This window comes from Oxyura jamaicensis, chromosome 1 (genome assembly GCF_011077185.1).
Source record: "Oxyura jamaicensis isolate SHBP4307 breed ruddy duck chromosome 1, BPBGC_Ojam_1.0, whole genome shotgun sequence".
Classification (NCBI taxonomy): Eukaryota; Metazoa; Chordata; class Aves; order Anseriformes; family Anatidae; genus Oxyura; species Oxyura jamaicensis.
In genome coordinates this window covers 6,195,420-6,216,442 of record NC_048893.1, presented here as the reverse complement: position 1 = coordinate 6,216,442, position 21,023 = coordinate 6,195,420, and the positions used below count along the sequence as shown (strand labels likewise).

The 21,023-nt window shown below is 48.2% G+C and overlaps 1 protein-coding gene across 1 annotated transcript in view; it reads left to right on the top strand.

Annotated features, from left to right (window-relative positions):
- Positions 1 to 3,811: 3,811 nt before the first annotated feature.
- CCDC3 (coiled-coil domain containing 3) overlaps positions 3,812 to 21,023 on the top strand; it is a 39,828-nt gene continuing 22,616 nt past the window's right edge. Inside the window, exons 1-2 of the mRNA XM_035341202.1 lie at positions 3,812 to 4,240; positions 5,129 to 5,303. Coding sequence (XP_035197093.1) covers positions 3,828 to 4,240; positions 5,129 to 5,303 — 588 coding nt within the window. The 5' untranslated portion in view covers positions 3,812 to 3,827. The remainder of the gene's footprint in view (positions 4,241 to 5,128; positions 5,304 to 21,023) is intronic.

Below are 21,023 nucleotides of genomic sequence, written 5' to 3'. Positions count from 1 at the left end.
ATGAGTAACTGTGGCACATGCGTGAGTGGCTGAAAGCACGGTCTGAGTGCTAACTGGCTCCTCTGATTAACTAGCTTTGGCTCCAGCACTTGTCAGACCCATGCTGAGTTCACAGCAGGAAAATATTCATGCTGCCCTGCAGAACATCTCAGCTCAGCTGGTGGATCCCTGCAGAGAAACAGCAAACTCAGATCTGAGGGATGTGGTCTCCAGGGAGGGTTTCTAAATCCTTACTTTGTGTCATTGACTCCGTGTTATCCAGAGCTAGAAGCAAAAGGACTCCTGGAAAGGATTCAGGTGCTCGTACTGCTCCTCACTACCTCAGAAACTAAGGAAGAGAGAAGAAAATGGATTGTGCTTCTGTAGAGAAAATCTTAAGAGCAAAATTGCATTAATCATTGTGATCTGAGTGCAGATGGTTGCACTTATTTACTAAAATACTGATCCGAAAATGGTCTATGAGCTCAAGGAAAACAGCAAATAGCCCCAGGGACCAGATTCCTTGGATGGAAGGAAAAGTTACACAGTGATCAATCTCTGATGAGCTTCCGACAGGGAAAGGTCTCAGCTGGGGATGTCTAACAGAGGGCATAGGAGAAGACCAGCCACCCCCAGCCCTTACAATGACACTGGGTGCAACAACAGCGAACATAAATGGGAGGGAATGAGGAAACCAGGCACTTCCAAGCGAGAGGTATTGTTATGTGCAGACCTGTACACATACTGAGGCTGTTCAGGAGTCATGGCCAAGACCTCTGTGGAGCTCATTCAGCTCTGAAGTCAGCTCTATAGACTCCCCCCTGTATCCTCCCAACGCTGGCGCTACCACCTCTGCAGGATCATAGAGAAATTCCAAAGAGCATTAATTAATTAATTAAAGGCTTCTGTGCTCCAGTAATCACCACTGAAAAGAGAACTGGGGAGCATCAATCAGAGCCACCGTGTGCCAGCAAATGCTATTGTGCTTTCTGTGACGGCTCACCGATTCAAAACCTCTGGTCACATGTAAGCACTTTAATTCAGACAATTAACAGTGGCAGTAATTAAAGACACTTCCACACTTCGGGTCTGGGCTGCCTGTGTGCCTCCCTCTCTCTCCCTGGGCTCCTTCCCAGCTGTTACGTGGTGGCTAACTGAACTGTGAGCAAGAGCAGAACAAATCTCAGCTGAGATTAGATATTTCCAGAGTGGTTTGAGGACAGTTGGCCATTACTCACTTGCAACACACAGTAAACAGTGTCGGAGCCTAAATCTGACTCTCTTCTTCCCAGAAAATATCAATCTCTTTATGTACACAGAGAAGAAAAAGCACTTGCCTTTCACATGACCATAAGAGTTTGGTTCCTGGGACAAAATGGCCTGTGGTTATGAACATCTCATCGCCTTCTTGGGGCTCTAAAGAGGCTGGGAGTAATAACACACCTGCATGTTGATGCCCACACCAAACGTAGGATCCATGTTGGAACCATCATGCATGGAGAGACCACCTGGGAATGGCTGAACATCTTTTGTCACTTCCCTCTTCTTTACATGACCCCACAGCTTCACCCTTGTCTCAAAGCACCCTATCTCAAAATAAATGTATCTATGAGGGTAGTACTGAGGCCTCCTTGTACACTGCCCTGCACAAAATGCCTTGGCAATGGCCCCAGCCTTGCTTCAAGTCAACAACAGCCTCGGTTCTGTTTTCCTCCTTAGTTCTTATTTACTAATAAATGAGGCTGTGAAACCTCCTTCTCTGACACAGTTTAGTCCCTTCAGTTTCAAGGCAAAAACAGTTTTTCCTGGTGGTTAACACTAAAATAAAGTTTACCCAATTGTTACCTATTTGATCTATTGGGATTTCCTGAGGATATTTTCTCCAGAATAAATAAAAATAAAAAAATAATAAAAAAAAGATTTTCCTTTAAGCTTTTTTGGAAAGCTACAAAACAATTTGCTGATTTCCAAGAAACAGATTATGGAAATGTTAGAAAAGCTCTATCTGTCACGATGGAGTTTTTGCTAGAAAGAAGTCTGTTTCTGTTTTAGCAAGAACCGACTTTACTGCTCTTGCTTAAAGTGATGATGAAACATGTTGTAGGACCACGCCACCACGAAACATGAATATTACCTTCATTAAACTCCTCAGGCTATTTTCTGCAAACAGGTGAATTGGATGAAACTATTCCCGAGGGAGACACTTCTCACAAGTCTTGTTTCCCTGTCCCGGACTTGGCTCAGCACTCGTTAACTTACGGGTGATGATTTTGCACGGCAGTTCCAACACCAGCCCTGCACCAGGACCCCCCACGCCAGGCACAGCATGGACATGGAACAAAAAGGCACTTCCTGCTCCCAGGGGCTCCTGGCCCTCATACGGGACAGGAGAGACAGATGGATACAGACAGATGGAGGAGGAGATTAAAGGAACCAGCCAAGACTTACTGTCAAACTTTTAATAATTGTTACCCTTAGGGACAGATGTAACCGGGACCATGTCTGCACAATCATCATATTCTAAAGTAAGTTTTTTAAGCATCCCAAGCCCCTTCTTGACCCTACTATTGCCAGTGAAATCTAATGTGGGAAAAGGACAAAACCGAGCTAGAAAGAAGCTATTTCAGGCTGCGAGTGGTGCGGGACCCGTGGGGATGCTCGGGAGCAGCTCCGCAGCAGCGCGTGTGCCAGGAGAGGGGTCAGCCTCCGAGCCGCCTGCCAAAAAGCTGGAGAAGCCCCAAGCTGCCTGAGCCAGCCCTAGGAAGAAACAGTGGGAAGCCCAAACCCACGGAGACCCGGCTTTTTATTTTTACCCTTCCCACCAGATGCGTTCTGAAAAACGATCCGCTGGCGAGTTTCTCCTCCAGCCTCAGCTGAAGGGGGAGCAGAGGGCTGGGCTGCGGGGCTCTTCTCCCCTCGCCCCTCCGGCTTCCCAGGCTCTTTTCCCTCAGACAGGAGCTGTGCACAGCCCCCAGCCCCCACAGTACCTCTCACCTCCCTCCCGGTCCCCTGCTCTCCATAGGAGACCCCCCCTTCACCTCCCCAAACCTCGATGACCGCCAGCGCCCACTTTAGGGCCAGGGGGTGCCCTGCAGCAGGTTCCCCTCACCCCGGGGGTGGCTTTGGGGTCTCCCTTTTGGCATCTCCGCCTCTGTGCACGTCCGTCCTCGTCCACCTCGTCCCTCCGCATCCCTCCTCTTTGCCTCTGCATCCCTCCCCTTCGCATCCCTCCCTCTCCACCTCCCCCTCCGCACCTCTCTCATTTACATCCCTCCCCTTCGCATCCCTGCCCCTCCGCATCTCCGCCCGTTCCCATCCCTCCCCTTCGCATCTCCGCTCCTCTCACCTCGGCCCCTTCGCACCCTAGACCCTCTTCCCCCCTCACCCCTTCGCATCTTCACCCGTTCGCTCCCCCCCTGCCTCTCCCCACCACTTTGGGTCTTTTTTGGGTGCCACCTTCCTCTCCCCTCCCTGCTGACTTCCCCCCTCCCCAGACCTTCTCCACCTCCCCCCCCCCCTTCCCTTAGGGTCTTTTCGGGTGCCACTTTCCCACTCCTCTTCCCCCCTTTGCTTCCTTCCCCCCCCCAGCCCATTTCCACCTTCCCCCCCCCCCAGGGTTTTTTTGGGTGCCACCTTTCCCACTCTTTTCCTCCCCCCCCCTTGCTTCCTTCCCCCCAACCCTTCCCCCCCTCCCAAATTAGGATCCTTTTGGGTTCCACCTTCCCCCTCCTCCCCAAATAACACCCCCAGACCTCCCTTTCCCCCCTTCTCCCCCCACCTCCTCACCCCCCCTTTACCCCCCGTATCCCCCCATATACCCCCACCCGGCACGCCCCCCCCCCCCAGCGATGCCACCCCCGCTGCCTCCGCTGCTGCTGCTGGGGCTGGCGCTGGGGCTGGGGGGGCGAGCTGGGGCCGGGGGGGGCTGCCAGCTGCCGGCCGAGTGGCGACCCCTGAGCGAGGGCTGCCGAGCCGAGCTGGCGGCGATCATCGTCTACGCTCGGGTGCTGGCTCTCCATCCCGACCCCTACGGGGCTTACAATTACCTGCCCTGGCAAAGGGACCCCCCCGCCTCAGCCGGGTCCCAGCACGGCCCGGGGGGGCTTTTTTATTCGGCCGAAATCGAGCTGCTGTGCGACCAGGCGTGGGGCAGCATGCTGGAGGTGCCCGCTGGCTCCCGGCTCAACCTCACCGGCCTCGGATACTTCTCCTGCCACTCGCACACCGTCCTGCAGGGCTACTCCTACTTCTTCTTCCTCCGGTGAGTGCCGGGGCTGGGGGGCCGGGCGGGTCCCGGTTTTGTAGGGGATGCTCCAGGACTAGGGTGGTGGAAGGGGGGGCTCGCAGCATCCCATCCTTCAACCCCGACACCGACCCAGACCAGAAGAACCCAGCAATGCGCTCCTGATGCAGGCTGAGCTGCTGCCCTCGGGTTTTTATTTTGCATTTTAAATATTTTTTTTTAAGGGCAGGGCTGCTCTCCGGCGCTGGAGCCGGGCCAGCAGCCTGTTCTGCGAAGTTTGGCCCCGGGGTTTGGGAGCGATCCCCAAATAACGCACCCGGAGGCTTTCTCCCGCCTCTCCCCAACCCCGGCCAAATCCCGACTCCGGGCTGATTGAAAGAATAAGAAAAATAAACCTCGATGTGGGAACAAGTCTCTGCCGCGACCTTTCAATCCAGAAGCATTTGCGAAATATTACTTAGTGGCTTGTTTCGAAATCCTTGGTGTATTCTTACACTGGGTGTGTAGCAAAACACATTCTGATGCTGTCCAGTGCTCGCTCGGAGGCAGTGTCTTAAAGCACGTTTTATGCAAGTTATTTATTGACTGCTTGAAGGAGTCCTTAAACCCGGGGATCGAGGGCAAGGCAATGCATATTCAGTAGGAACCCAAGGCCAAAATGCAGACGTGTTGTGTAGATTCGGGGGTTCATTTTATCACAAAGCAGCAGATATCAGTGCTAGGTCTGCACTGCTGATCTCTGGCCAAATATCCCGGGGTGGAAGTTGGCAGCTAAGAGCCACGCGTTGGCTAAAAGCCTGTCCGTGCAACTTCTGGTGGCACTTGTTCAGCCAGGAGGGTGACTTCTGCAGGAGAAAAAACAAAATCCAGCCTCACAGCGGGTTGCCCGCGTGGTTTGTCTTTCAGCATGGATGAGAATTACATCCTCCTGCCGCACGGTGTGAACTTCCAGGAGGCGATTTTCCCGGACACGCAGGAGAACCGGAGGATGTTTGCCAGCCTTTTCCAGTTCTCCAACTGCTCGCAGGCGCAGCATGCCCTGAGCTTCTCCAGTGACTGGGAGATTCAAGAGGACAACCGGGTAAGGGATTTACTTCTTCAGTTTTCTAAGTGGGCACAGGCATTCACATATAATTTGTAATCGTATGTATATATACTTGCTTTGGGCAACCTGGGCTTTGGGCAACCTGGTCTGGTGAGAAGTGTCCCTGCCCACGGCAAGGGGTTGGGGCTGGGTGATCTTTAAGGTCCCTTTCAAACCAAACCATTCTGTGATTCAATAATTCTTATTCTAGCCTGTTGGCAACATCACTGGTAAAATTACACACCGCTGGGGAGATGTTCTGTTTTCTGTGTTGGCTCTTAAACTTCCCGTGGACCCGAGCTAAGCTTGGTATCAACCTGTCCATGAGCAACAGGTTGGGAAGCAGCCCTGCCTGTTCTCCTGTCCTATTCTGACTAGGTAATTCCAGGTTTTGCTCTTTGCAGACCCCATACTTTGACTTCAAGTGGAAACATTTGAGAATAGAGCTTTGCTTTTGTGCTCCCATGTTCATCTCAGGTAGCAAGAGCTGTGCCCTTGTCTGGACTGTGGCAGACTTTGGGAATTATTCTTGCCCGACCCCACACAGCAGCATAAACATCTGTTCCTGGACTAATTGCCCTTTGTCCCTTCATAGCTTCTGGGATAACACAAAAGACTCTTGAGGGCATGGTTTAACTGAGCCATGCCAGCAGCTGCCTCAGAGCAGGCTGAATGAAGCGCCTCTTTCTCCTCCCAGGGGAAACCACCACAAGTAATTCACCCTCTAGGCAATCCTCCCTTAAGTACATTTTTAGCATGGGAAGTCCACCGGTGCCCACTGCCAGTGGTTTCTGAGCTTTATGGGGCTGCAGTGTTCGTAATAAAGGCAGGCTTTTACTAAACACTTCCTGCAGTTATGGGTGTGCACGTTCTGGATGTGCATCCACGCTTCCAAAAGTGGAACTTGGAGACCTCTTTCTCTTAGTGCCAAACCTTGTTTTATGCAGATGGGGGGTTCCACTGGTAGGTGAGAACCTTTTAAGCACCTCTTTAGGTCAGGATGGACAGGGAATGCATCATCATTTGTGTCTTCTGTGGATCCCTGCAAAGCACAATATGTAAGTGTGGCAGCAGCAGCTCTGGTGGCTTGCTTGGGAGGGAGCTGAGCAGCAAACCCAGCCTTTCCGCCACGAGCTGCCCAACCACCCACGTGCAAAGTTTGAGCTTCTGTTTTCCACCTGGCCAGCAGCACAACGGGCATGACCCCAGTCTGTGGGATGCCCTTCGAGCACCAGTTTTCTCATCATTGATATTTCGGGGAGAAAAGGGGGAAGGATGATGCCTGAGTACACATTTTGAGTTAAATGTAGGGGAACCTATCGGCTGGATGTCAGAAGTACATCTCACCTGTTAACTGGAAGGGAAACCACGAGGCAGAATCCTCCAGGGCAGGCTGGAGCAACCTAGAGAGCATGAACCAAAAGTGCCTTTCAGCTGCTGCGCTACATGACCCTGCGCAGCTGCGAGCAGATTTGGGGGGAATTACAGCTGGGGCTGGGGGCTTTAAATACTTCGGCACACAGCCGTCAAGGGAATAAATCCAGCCCTCCTGATGGCTGCTTTGTCTCCCCACTGCTTCCTTTAGCAATGAAAAGTAAACGCTTCCTCTGCACCAGTTAAAAATAGTTCAGGCTGACTGTGCTCCCATTCAGCCCAAGCATCTGTGCTCCCAATTTGGTAGACGGATAGGAATTGCGTTAGGAATCTGGCTCCCCTTCTTGCGAGTGCTCCTCTCAACATCTTCTCAACATGGGAGCCTGCATCCAGGGTGCAGCTCTGGTTAGGGCTTTGCTCCTCGTTTTGCCCTGTCACATCTTACGGTGACTTTCCTGCATCTGCTTGCATCCCACCATGGTGCAAACAGTTTTCGTTTCCAAATGCACTCTGTGGACATGATTTGGAGAATTATTTATTGGAACTTTTTGTAAAATGGGCTTTAGGGGGCTTGGGGACGCCAAAGGGGTTTTGTGATACAGTCAAGTGGTGGAGATCTTACGCAGATGATGAAGTCCATGCAGTAGTGAGGTGGCAGGGATCTTGCTAGCTGTCTTTTGACATAAATGCCTGGTTAAAATAGTTCATGAATGTTTTGTGAAGTCAGAGGGAAGAGTTGGAGATGCTGAGATCCTCGGACCAGAAGGTGAAGGCCTGGTTTGAGGAGCTAGTAGCTAAGGTCCTGCCTTTGGGTCCTGGGACATCTTCAAAAGCACTCTGTCAAAAGCAGCCTGGCCCTAGGAGGTTCGGAAGTGATGAAATCTGCTTTCAGCTGGATCCTGTACTCCAAAAGACTTTTTTTTTTTTTTTTTTTTTTTTTTCTTCCCTGTGCTTCTTGCATGCAGCCAGCCTCACTGGGGCTGTCCCACGGGGTGAAATGAGGGGAACACCGACAGCTCCTTCTCCTCCTCCCAGCTGCAGTGCCTGACGCTTGGGGAAGAAGATGGAAAAGAGAGCAAATAGATGTGTGGGAAACCCTCGGTGCACTGACACAGTAAAGATGCAGAGCACAGGAAAACATTTTAATTTTTGGAAAGCCCCTGGGCACGTGGGAAAAGGAGGCCAGACCCCAGGCGTGTCGTGTTGGGGATAACACATTCCTCCTCCCGGGCTGCTACTGCTGCTGGAAGCTGATTCCAGCTGCGTTTTTAAGCCCCTTGCAATCTGGGCTGAGGGCCAGATGCTGCTTTCCACAGTTTTCCAATAACGCCACAGTCTCGTAAATTCACTCAGGTGCCTGTTCTGGCCACTCCGGAGAGAAACAGTAGCTCAAGCTGTCCTTTCTTTAGGCACTTGCATGTTGGCTTCCAGGCTTGTAATTAACAGGGCCTCATTCTGACTTTTCTCACAGCCCCTTAGTGATGTTTGCAGACCTCCTGCTTTGCTTAGGTTTGCTGCTAGGTTGCTGCCAAAGCCCCGAGTTCCCATCACATCTCTGGGCTTGGGGCTGTAAGGAGTCACTGCCACTTCTCTCTGTTCTAAGCTGAAGATCTGATATTGGTGGAGATAATGGCATAGGAACTCCCCTTTTTCCCCTTGGAGTTATGGTTTCGGTCAGTTCTTCCCACCCTCCCTCCCCTTTGAGAGCTGCAGTATTTGCCTATAAAAGGAATCTTGCAGTCGCAGCAGTTTCCTTTAATAAGGTGCTTTTATTAAAGAAAGGACCAATTAAAGGGTAATAAAAACCTGATTAAAATTCTTAAAAGCTCCCTGTTTGTACCCAAGCCTCATGTTGGTGCCCTGAGGGAGGACCTGCAGACCCATCAAAGAGTTTGCAAGGTTTGGCAGCCTCCTCACTGGCCATGCCAGTCTGCCCTGTGCTGGCCAAGGCACAACCTCCAGCTCCCTTCAGGCTCTGAAAAGTGCCCCAGAGGCCTTTTTCTTTTACCCCCTGCTTCCCCCAGTGCCTCTGGCCTTGCTCAGAAAGACTTGTCTGCTACCGAACTCTTCTCTGCAGGTCGGTACAGCCAGCAGCACTGGTGTTTCACTGCTGAAAGCTTCGGATGCTTTTAGAGAGCAGCCTTGCGACTGGGACTGAAATCCTGGCCCCATGTGAACTTCTAAATTTCGATGCAAAGTTGGCTCACATTTCTTCTCAACCCTGCTGCAGGGTTGTGCAGTCTCTTGAATGAGACCTTGCTGCTTTGTCTGCACAGGAGGGATTTCACCGCAGTGACTCAAGGTCTGGCTTATGGAGGTGTCAAATGCCCTTGTGTGTGTGTCAGACTACTTGTTATTCAAAAGAATTTCAACTCCTGGTTTTGTCAACAAGCTGACAGGGAGGCCCGGCCTGTTGGCCTCCATTTAAGCTTGTTGGGAGCTCACTGGACAAAGCTGCAGAGATGCTCACAGCCTGAGGCCGTGCAGTGCTTGCTTTGCAGGGCACCAGGTGAGCTGCAAAATGACCCATGTGCATCTCAACAAGGGAGTTAACAGCAGTGTGTCAAACTGACTGTGAGCAACTGAGAGCACTGGCGCTGGTGATAAAGCCCTTGGAAGCTAAGGAGCCCAATAACTTCCATTAAACTTGTCAAGGTTGCAGGGGAAGATTTTATCTTTTATTAAGTCTCTCTCCATGTGTTGCCTCTCCCCCTCTCAAGCATCAGATCCAAGGTCATGCTGCTACTTCAGCTGAATTACCCTGTTCTCACATTCTGGGAGACCTTCAGAGATTTGTCTGGGTAATAATAAACCTTTAGGAGAATATTCAGTGTCCCTAATAAAAAGCAAGGTAATTAGCTTGTTAGCAGGCAGTCTACAAATATCTGCATAGCATCTTCAGGTCTTCCTCTCCGGTGGCATTTTGGCTGCTGTAACAGGCACCCGATGACCTGATTACAACACCTGCAAGGCTTTGGAGCAGCTAAAAAGGGAACCAGATAAGAAAAGTGATATAATTGCCTAATTGGCCTTCCCATTATTATGCAAAGTGAAAACTAAATTAAATGGCATTATTCCTCTGCGGAAGCAGAGGAAATAGTTTCAGAGCTATTTGTATTTTAGCAAAGACCATGTGCACACACCGGGAGCCACTGGGTCAGATCACTCCCTGACCCTACCCCGGGCAGCAGTGCATTTGCAGCCTGTTTCTTGCCCTGATGATCTCAGCTGGGCGGATGGTCATGGCTCTTATTCAGAGACACTTCATAAGACCATGAGGGCATGGAAAAACAGCAGCTTCCACAAAAGCTCTTTGGGCTATTGGGGAAGGATTTGCATAATATTTGCCATCAGGACCTGTTTTGATCCTTTTCCCCAGGTGACTGGTATGGGGCTGCTTCTACCCCCAGAGAGGGGAAAAGAAGAGGAAAAGCTGGGGAAGTTTCTCCATATTTTTTTCTGACCGCTCTGATTTTGAGTCTGAACAGGAATTTAATGTATCATGGCTAAAAGATATGGACGTGTACCTGCTGGAGAGATACTCTCTGCTAGAGTTGGGTGCAGGGACCAGGACTCTTCCTGCTGTGGCTGAGATGAACACGGGGAGTGCTAGAGGTGACCCATCTAAAGGAATCATGCAAAGTGTGGGCACTAGAAAAACTAGCTGATAACTAGCAGTTTTCATCTGAAAGCGTGCAGGGTACTCACTGACATAAAATTTTTTAAAAAAATAGTTTGCCTTTTTTCTTATTCTATTTTATAAGTTAAGAGTTTCCTCTGTGTTCTGGGTGCTGGGGAAGGAACTGGAGGATTGGAAAGGGCAGGTCATGGGCAGCCTCTTGCCATGCCCTTGTGCACGGTGTGCTGCACACTGAACCTGGTCGGCCACTGAAGCCTGGCTTGCTTGAGACAGTTTTTTTAAATCCCACTTACTGGCCTTCTGTGTTTGCTTGTGGCACGAGCTGCACAAGGGATCCTCCCTTCCTCCCTTCCCTGGCCCTAAGGAGTGCGAAATAGAAAATATTCTCACTTTAAAGCACTCCAACGTGGCAAAGGCGGGGCAAAATGACCTCAAAGTCAATAAAAATAGGGTCCAATAAATAGAGGTTTGAAATTCTTTTCTTTTATTATTATTATTTTATTTTTTTACATTAGGTTTCTTGCCCTGCCTTTTGTTGGAAGAGCTGTTGCTCCATCAGCCTAATAGCATGATAGAAAGTGCCACATTGCTTCTGGGTTGTTTTATTAATGATTTACAGTGCCTTTGTTTTCCTCTCAGTAACCCACCCTGAGTGTACCCCGTTCCTACAATCTGTGTTTTATTAGAATACTCATGAGCAGTATTAGATGAGATGGAGAACTGCTGACAAGTGTATGGGATGAGGGGAGACCACGAGACAGTTGATATATTTGCATAACATCCCCGAGAGCCTTTCAGCATGGAAATGGCATTGACTCATTTCCAAAACTTCCCACCCATCCTGTGGTAGCGGATTTTTAGGGGTATGATTGGCAGCTCCCTGACAGTTTTCTATCTTCTCACAACCACACAGGCTGACAAAATAGAGAATAAAAGATCATGGAGGAGTACAAAATAGTCTTATCCACCGGATGTTTCCATTGCATATGGACTTTTTTTTTTTTTTTTTATTTTTTTTTTAATATATATTTATAGCAGCTAGAAAGTGTTCTGAATGCTTCCAGGGAGGGAAAGAGGGAAATGTTTCCCTTATTAGAGTGCCTTATCGGGAGGCAGCTTGGCTGCTTGCCATCATACGGTGCAGGAGGGTTGACCTTAGGTAGCATGTGAGAGCCTTGAATTTGGAATCGGTTGTAACCAATTTGGGGCTGAAAAGGGAGCTTTTCCCCAGCCCTGAACTCTTGCTGTGACCGATGAGGAGCTGCTGAGGGGAGGCCCCTATTTTTTATCAATATAGGTTCAGGACAAGGTGAGGAGAGTCCCACAACCATGTCCCATATCCTGGTGAAGGAGTCTGGACCAACTTGTTCCTATCAGCAGGTGCAGGTTACTCCAAAACAAATCTCTCTCTGACCTATGCACCTCAAAGTGTGTGATATCCAGACAAATATCCTGTTTCTAGCCTGTGGGGCAAGGAGACACCTGGGCAGCCATAGGTATGTGCATGCATGTGCCTCCAAAGGCAATCCTTCCAGGAAATGGCGATGAGCGGACAGCCACATGGCTCCAGGCTGCTTTTAATTATCCAGAGCCACTCTTTCAAGAAATTCTGTCTGCCAAACAGATGAAATCGTTCTGGATTTCATGGCATGAGGCTATCTGCTGCTGTATGTGATCAGGCCTTGGGCCCAGAGCAGAGCAACATTTCGGCTCCCAGCCTGGTTCTTCTCCTTCAGGGTGGGAGGCTGTGGGGGCCGTGGAGGTGGCTGTAGGTGGTGGGGCTGAGCTCTGCACATCAATGGACACAAACACGGGGTCTGAGGGATCCTGGTGTCCCTCCTGCCTTCTGCAGCCAAGGTTGTGGGGAGCCTTGCCCCCGCAGTGCTGCACCCCTGGGGCTCCCAGCCGAGAGGTGGTTGAAGGCCCTGTGGTGGTGGTGCTGAGCACGAATCCTTCCGCAGTGTTTGCTCAGCTGGACAAAGACCTTTTTTTTAATTTATTTTATTTCAAGTCCCTGACCAAGTGGTCTCTTAGCCATGGGCATAAGCAGTGCGTTTCGCAGTTGTGTAAGAAAGATGCAGCAACCTGGGGCCAGCTCCATCATGTGTGACACAGCCAGGATGTCACTGCTGTGGTCAGCTAGGAGAGGCAGGATGTTTGCTGAGCTGGTCATGTTCCCTCTGCGCTACTGAAAAGTTTGGGAGAGGCTGGGCTGAGAGATACCTCCTGGGGAAGGCAGTGGGAAGTTTGAAGCTACCCCATAAGCACCCACATGTAATGGTGGGGAAGAAGCAGTTCACTCCGGAGGCTTTCAGCACTGCTTGGCATTTGCAGGTGAGGCAGAAACTTTGTGCAAAGGTACCATTTGCTTTACTGTAGCCACACCTCGCTGAATATGCTATTAAAATTTAGAATATTAATATTAAAATATTAAAATCTGCTGCAAATGCTTTGCTCACCTGGAAGAAGAGAAGAGAGGAAAGGAGGGGAGGGGAGGGGCGGGGAGGGGAAGAGGGGGGAGGGGAGAAGAAACACCATTAGCAGAAACACCATTATTTTTCTATGAATCCCTGCTGTGTTTGGAGCCACTTTTGCAATGACACAAGAAGCAATCCCCATGCAAATTGCTGCCCTCTCTGGAGGGAAACCGTTTTACTTCCCACCTCCCATGCAACAGCAGCACTGTAGTGAGACATGGAAATCTCCCTGCATACTCTCTGGAGATGACTCTGGCATGACACAAGCAGTGAGAAGAAGATATGAGGAGACTGAGGCTGACTTTGGTCCCTTGTCTCCTTCCCCATGTGTGAACATTTCAGTGATTCCTCTGTTTTTCAGTCCTCCTGCTCACAGCCTCTTCAGCATGGGAAAGGGAAGGTCTGTGCCCTACTGCAGATGGACTGGGAAGGCTGAAAGCACTGGTGGGTGAAGGGAGACAGCTGGTGGGGCCTTGAGCAGTTAGTGGAGCTGGGACCTGAAGAGATGTGAGGCAACATGTGCTTGAAAGCGCTTGTGTCCACTTCCAAATCACCTTCCTCAACACAGGTTCCTGTAGGCAAAGTGCTCCCCGGGCTATCCCTGGCTGCCAAGGAGGAAGGTTGAGGCCTGTGTTCCCCTAGGGTGTGTGTATTACTTATGAACCCAAGGCAAAACAGAATTTGTTACCCAAAGAAACAGATAATGTTTTTTTTCTTCTTTCTTTCTTTTTTTATTTTTTGTCCTTTTTGAGCCAGTTGTACTTATTATTCATACTTGTCCCATGATTTTTCAACCATACACAGTGACAGTACCAAGTTAGCCTGAGAATAGAGTCAGCCCAATTATGGGAGCCACCAAGACCCTCTGTAAAGCTGTGAGTCTGTAGACATGTTAAGTGTTCTTGCATGTGCAAATCCATGTTTTGTGTAGTTCAGTAGTTGGGAAGGATGACTTATGGGGTCCAGGACCAGCAGTCCTGGGCCAGGGTCTGTCTGTGTTGCATACACTGGTCCGGCTGTGGTCAGGGCCAGACTTTGGTTTAGCTGCTGGCCACAGTCAAACTTGAATGCAGGCAGACACCTTTTCTTTCCACTTCTGTCTCCCCTGATGCACCTGTGAGATGGAGAAAATGTTTACTAAAATCAACAGCTGCGAAAATCCAGCTGGCAGCTGGCAGACGAGACACCTGTAATACTGCCTGTAACCAGATCAGCCATTGTGCCTTGAAGGGAGATGAAGTTTTTTAAATGGGGACATATTTTCTCCCAGCTCATGCATTTTGATGTTTATTTTCATGAAGGGCAAGCCAAGTTGGCTCCAAGGCAACGGTAGCTCCAGTCCCTAATGGAAGCTGCAGACGGAGCTTTATAAAGCCTGTCCTGCCTCGACCAGCCAAGCGCCTTTCCAAATTCCCCAGGAGAAGCATCCTTGCCCCGTGGTGCTCAGGCATGAGCAGCCACGTTGTTGCAGGTTTGGCTTTGCTGCCAGCCTGGAAGCACACAGCTAATGCAAAGTGACAAAGCAGAACGGCTGTTTTTTTTTTTTTTTTTTTTTTTTTTTTCTGGGGAGGAGTGGGACTATAGGGTTTTGGTGTGGCCATCTGCAGCTAGTTGCCGCCCAAATCGTTGCAGGTGCCACTGGCAGCTGGCACAGGGGCTACCTCCTTTCACTGTCCCAATTAAAGAGTTATTTTTTGGAGGGATACTATTACAACTTCAGTCCAGTTATCTGTAAAATGAATGCCAGTAGGAAAAAACATACTGAAGGAAAAGCAAGTTTCCATGACATTGTGTAATGTGAAAGGGAAATAATACAGCTAGAAAGCCAGGTCTGAATTTCTGCCCAAGAAACTTAAAAGCAAGAAAGCAAAAAAATGTATTTCCTGAGATCTGAAAACCTTTAATGGACTTGTTCTGCAGTATTTCTGTGTTTCCTGCAGAAATCAGTGGGGAACCAGCAGAAATTCTACCTACTGCAAGGGGAAATGTCACTGCAATGTTTCAGGATGAGAAAAGATGTGAGACAAAAATGTAAGCTGGTATGTAAATAATTTCATCCTCAAATAGACTCATCTTCATTTGCTGTGGAAGTGTGGAGGGAGAGCCATTCCCATTCTGTGGACTGTAAAAACAAGACAGGTATGATAGGCTGTGTATCCTAGTCCAGTGGAATCAATTCTCCTTGACCCAGGATTTATCCCCAGTAAGATTAGAAACAGCAGTCTGAATACTTTCCTATCTATAAACTTATTTGTCTAATGCTTACTCAAACCAAAGCAAGTGTCTGGAATGAAGCCTGACTTCTTCAGGTGGATGGTGACACATCCTTTTCATTGCCTCAAAATGCAATGAGTTTGTCACCTCCATTCATCTTCAATGTAAATCTCTTTTGGAGCACGATCACTTGTTTGGCTTTCTTTTGGTCTTTCCAGGGCCTTTAAACAGGGTCTGAACACAATTAAGTTCTCCTGGATGTTTTTGATTATTTTTTTTTATTTATTGTGGAAAAAATTCAGCTAGTTGCACAACTGGATGGTAGTTGGGGAGAGAAAGGAAGAAAAGTCAGAGTGGAGGAACAGCTTGTACTGATGCTGGCTGAGGATGCGAAAGGAAATTCAAATGCTGTAAGTCCCCGTTTCTAGTGCATGAGGAAAATAGCCTGTTTCAGCCTCTGAAGCATGAACATAACAGCCATATCCGTTGAAAATCTGTTTTGCTGTGCAGCAGGAAACCTCTTTTCCACCTAAAAACATCATTTTGGGGTGTGGAGGTAGAGGCATAATGAGGAGGGGATTTAGTGACAGTACCTGTGGGAGAGCTCTGCTGGACCCCAGCCTATGCTCTGAGGTCTCAGAAGGTTGGATGAGAGGTGCTGAGAGTTTATTCCTGGTTTACAAAAAATGTCTTAATGTGAGAATCTCCATGTACATGGTTTATCTGTGGGAAGGAAGCAGGCAGCTTATTTTTGTTGTGAATATACTTCTGTTGGAGAGGTAGCTCAAAGCAGAGACAAAAAATAGGTGTAAATAAGGTAATATATATGTATATATATAAATAAAGAAATGAGGACATAATACACTGAAATGTATAACCAACCGATGTGGTGAAATCTCCACCATTTACAAGGTTTGGTTCAAGCCGGGAATGGGGCTGTTGCTTGGAAGAAGACTCTCCTTTTGCTGCCTGCCTCTGCAGGAAGATCCATCACATGGGGCATGGCTCTGGGAGGGACTATATACGGTTTCAGTGTGCTCTGTCCCTGTCCATTTCTCATTCCCACTGGTGTGGCACCAGTGTCTTGTCCCCTTGGAAGGACATTTAGATCCCCCTAAGCAGCCCTGGGAGGTAGCAGCATCCACAGCCCCTCCATCTGCCAGATTCTCAAAGACAACCCGGAGGCAATTTTTTTTAGCAACCACTTGCAAATTCCCCGAGCCCTGCAGGCAGCTAGAGGGATGCTGGACATGATAGCAGATGTTCAGAAAAGTCTGTGAATTGGAAACAAACAGTTTTAAGAATACCCATGGAAGGGTTGTTGCTGCCATCAGTGATTGTGGTTCTGCCTTTCTTGTGGTTTAGGCTCAGGCACTGGCTGGCAGCACGTTTTGTCTGAGTTCAGGGAACACTTCATAATTTGTCCCTTAAAATCTTAATTGAGCCCGTGTTTTCTTGAGTCTCAGTTTCAAAGGACAGGGAACAAATGTGATTCTGGGTTCTTTTCCCAAAAGAATGCAGAACTTAGATTAAATGTATCCAGGAAATAGTAATTTATGCTCAAATCTTTCCTGCTGCCATAAAAATGTCACATCTAGTGACAGAACCCTCTTATATTTGACCCATGTCTAGAAGCAGCTAAAATACTGCTGTGAAATGTCCTGGTGCTTCCAAGTTAGTGGCACTCAGGGGCTGCTGGAGTGCATCCCGCTTCTTATGGATGGTTGTTGCTGCTTTACAGATGTTAAAGATGTGCTCTGGCTCCTTCCATCACAGCAGCAGCACCTGGGGCTAAACACACATCAGGGTTAAAAAAAAATAAATCCCAAACCAGAGGCGTCCCTGAGGGATTTGTCTCCTTGTTCTGTGTCCGGACTTCAGGATCAGCCTCAGGTTTGGTTTCTGCTCATTGTCAGAAACATCTGAAATGGGAGACGCCTCCCGTGGTCACAAAGTGGTGTTTATCACGCTCTGATAATTACATTTGCTGTGGTATTTACAGCATTTCCTATGTTTTCAAATGCAGAGATCTCAAGCTTGCCCAGGGCTAATTGTGTACTCTGACCTGCTCCTAAACCCACGTGTAGCTTTAAACATTAACATGCCATTGGCGGTGTCCAGGGTTGGTCCGAACCCCATGCTGGGTATGTGGATATTGTAGCATTGATCTTTGCTCTCAGTATTTGTCAGGGACAGTATCTTGTCCCTTCCCCTACAGATCCGGGGGAATTTTCTTTCTCTCTCTCTCTTTTTTTTTTTTTTTTTTTTTTTTTTCCCCACCCTGGGAAGAGGCAGGCAGTCCTCCAAGGCAGCAGCACAAGCACCCAGAGTGGGGAAGGGAAGGAGAAAAGCTCCCTATCTAGCTAAAAAAGGATTCAGAGCAGCGGTTTGGGACCCCAAGAACAGAACAAAGGTCATTGCAAGCTTGTCCTGTGCTTTCATGGAGAGTTTCACCTCTGCCTAGCCTAGAAGGTCACCAGCACCAAGCAGATGTTCAGCTGTGGTATTCTGCTATTTAACATCTTAGAAACGTGGTTCCAGTTAGTGTAACATGCCTTTTTCTTAAGTAAGGGAAACCACTAAAAGAACAAAAGCATTTTTTTTCCTTTTTTCTTTTTTTCCACCCTCAGACCCAGAAGGTTGAGATGAGGCCAGCTGGGTGTCTCTAGCATTTCCACCCCTGGGTGGGAATCAGTGGGAAGACTGAGACACCTTTATGGGAACAATTCTATCACCTGAAGCAGGTGCCTGTGGTCATTTGAGGTGTCCTAGGAGATCTCAGGGAGCAAGCACTAGACCAGGAACAGCAGGAAAGCTTCTGCATCACCTTCTGCACTGGCAGCTTGGAGACCACATGGGCATTTCAGGTGGAAGTAGGTGTCACAAGGTGGGCAGCTGAATCCCACTCGTAGGCAGTACAAACCAAAAAGGACAGAGAACAATTTAGCTGCCCAAATTGAGGTGTTTGCTTTAGGACAAGCTGAGCAGTCATCTGTGGTCCTCTGAAGATGTCTTTGGCTCACTAAGTTGTCCAAGAAGGAGCTAGATACCTTGTTTGGATTCTAGATCTCCACTTCTGTGACAAGTCAAGACACTGATCTTCTCTGTAAATAGCTACCTGTTGATACCTAGAGTGTCTTAGCTTCTGAGCTGAAATCTATCCTGTGATTTATTAAGCCTTTTAAATAAAATCCCATATTAAAATGACAATTAATAAATGTGGCATCTCGTGTCAAGAAAGACACATCAGGGACTTGTATGAGTCCTAAGTGAAAAGGCTCCACTGAAAACCCTTATAGGAAGGCCTTGGTGGCTCCCTCCTAGAGATAAAAGTTATTTCTGATGCTGAGCTCCAGACCTGCAGTGCCAGAACCACCAGACCCCCCTCTATTGTTAGGGAAGTGGCCTCTGCCATATCTGAGTGTGGTGAGAAGGTAGAGGTTTGAGTGCTTCCAAAGCCAAGGTCTTGAATATTTATCAAGGTCTAATGATTTCTGCAGGGCTAAGGGGATCGGTCCAAACATCAGGACTGGGCCTTCCCCTGCCCCAAGTTGTGCCTGTGGTGTCAGCTGCATTTGGTGTTCCTGTCTTCTTGTCTAGAGCAATGCAATGATTTGGAAATCCATGCCCAGCATAATATGTGAGTTGGAAGGGACTGATGTGGTCCTGCAGCGTTTATGCCACACAACACCCTAACCATGACTATGGCTCTACCTCACCACGTGCTTTTCCAGCATGAAACAGTCCTGGGCTTAGTTTCAGTGTGCTCTGGAAAAGACCAGAGCTTGAAGCAAGCACCGCAGCCTGCCCAAGGTCCTCCTCCTGTGTGTGATGCTGTGTGGAGCAGGTGGCTTGAATTTGCCTAGAGCTTATGATGCATTTTGTAGCCTTTATCTTCTAGCATGTAAAGTCTTTTGGATAAAAAGCGCCGAATGCTTGTAAGACGTTGAGTTTTATTTTGTGGATTTAAACCCAATTTTCTAAATTGCTTTAAAGCAATTCTGCGTGTTTTGAAATTCCAAAACCCCTGCCCCTGCTTTTTTTAAACGCTTGCAGTCAATTACAGACTGATTTAGGAGATGGTGCAAAATGCGTAGATAGCTTTATTTACAAAAAGAAAAAAAAAAAATCGAAATGGTGTTAGGAGAAGAAAAAAAAAAAGGATGCATATATTAGCATTACTTTATCAAAAGGGAACAATATACTTGACCATAGAAAGCCTTAGACTCCAAAACTTGCAGTAAGACTCAGAATAAGCTTTCTAATCCAGGCAACTGTTGGAACCATCATGTAAACGACCTTTTACATGGGGCTCTTTGAATTACTTCAGCAGAGATTTTAGGGCTTTTTCTATTTCATCTCCAAGCATATATTCTAGAAGGGGCTTTGAACATAGATTTTTCATGTATTTTTTGTTCCCCATTGCCCCTAACTGGGCATCTTTCTTGAGTGCTTTTCTGGAGGGCCTTCTCTCCCTGCTAACAATAATAGGGTTGGGAGGAGACCAGCCCTGTCCACCAAAGGTCAGCTTTTATCAGTACCCCTCCCTGGCACACTATCAGCCCTCAGAAATTCCCAGCAGTTCAGGTGAATATTTAACCACTGTTAGCATGGGCAGATTGGCACAGCTAGGTGAATTGTCTTCCCCAGGGGATGTCAGGGAAACTCAATGAATAGTGTAAAGGCTGAGATAATCAGGGCTGGGAAATCGATGGAGATTCATCAACTGAAAAGCTGGCAGCCCACCCCTGGTACTGGAGTTTTCTCCTCTCTTTTGTTTGAAATGAAATCATCTGTTTGTGTGGCTATGACAAGGGGATGGTGATATACTTCCTTGATTTAAAATAAATAAATAAATACTGCCAGCTGTGGCCTTAAGAAAAAAAAAAAAATAAAGTATTAATAATAGCAGGGCAGCTGGGAGCTGTAGATGAACCAAGGGGGTTTTGGTAACAATTTCATCACGTCCACTTCTCCTTCATATGATTCATTGCCAGGAGACCCAACTGGGACCTTGTGGAGACGGAAGACTGTATCTGGGACCTTGTTTATCACTGTATGAATTTGCTGGGATAACGTGTTCAGGCACTGTTGCAATCTGCAAACTGCAGACAGCAAATTGCAAAAATCAAAGCTACTCACGTTTCCTAGCACCAGACGTACAAATGCTTACAGGTGGAAAAACAACAGAAAATAAGAGTAGGAAACTATTTTTTTTGTAAAAATTGCTTTCAGAAGTTTGTGTGAAGGCGACACATACTGAGTTATCTCAGTTACCATCCATGAGCCAAGCAAAGCCAGCTTCCAGGCAGTCCTTGAGATGAGTTTGTCAGGAAGCCAGAGGGATGGGTTTCACTCCGGTGCTAGCAAGGGGTGACTTTAGTGAGCTGCGAGGGATTTTCACAAGTGCTGTTGCATTGTGCAAGCAGTCACCCCCACTGCATCTCCCAGCTGGTGGCAGCTTCTTTCTGGCACCCGCTGCAAGGAGACTTGCTGCCCAGAAGAAAGGTGTCATTCCTCTTTCTGGCCTCCAACAGCTGATCGCTAACTTGTTTTTGTGTCTGTGCATACACAGGAGGGTGTCTTTTGGTCTACTTCTACCAACCATGGGGAAAAGTTTAAAGAAAACCTTTGGGTTAGCAGGAAGGGAACTAGCTGAAATAAGGGAGGGAGCTGCCCAGGCAGGAGAAGCTGAAGGAGAAGACATGCTTTGTGGGTGTATATGGGGTGTGGGGTCTTGGTTTTGGGTCAGAAAGCACAGGAATTATTCCAGTGCTTGATAAGAGCAGAATCCTCTTGGTGCTGCTTTGGCCCCATGGGACAAATCTCCCAGTGCAGCCTGCCTCAGCCATGCTGTTCTCATCATGGTGGGAGGTGACATTCACAGGTTGGTTTTCAAAATGGGGAATAAAAATTCTTAGAATCTTCCTCAACTGCTACTGTCAAGAGGAAATTTGTAGGAAGTTAAAAATTAACAGCATTCAGACCTCTCCAGGGACACCGACACCACCT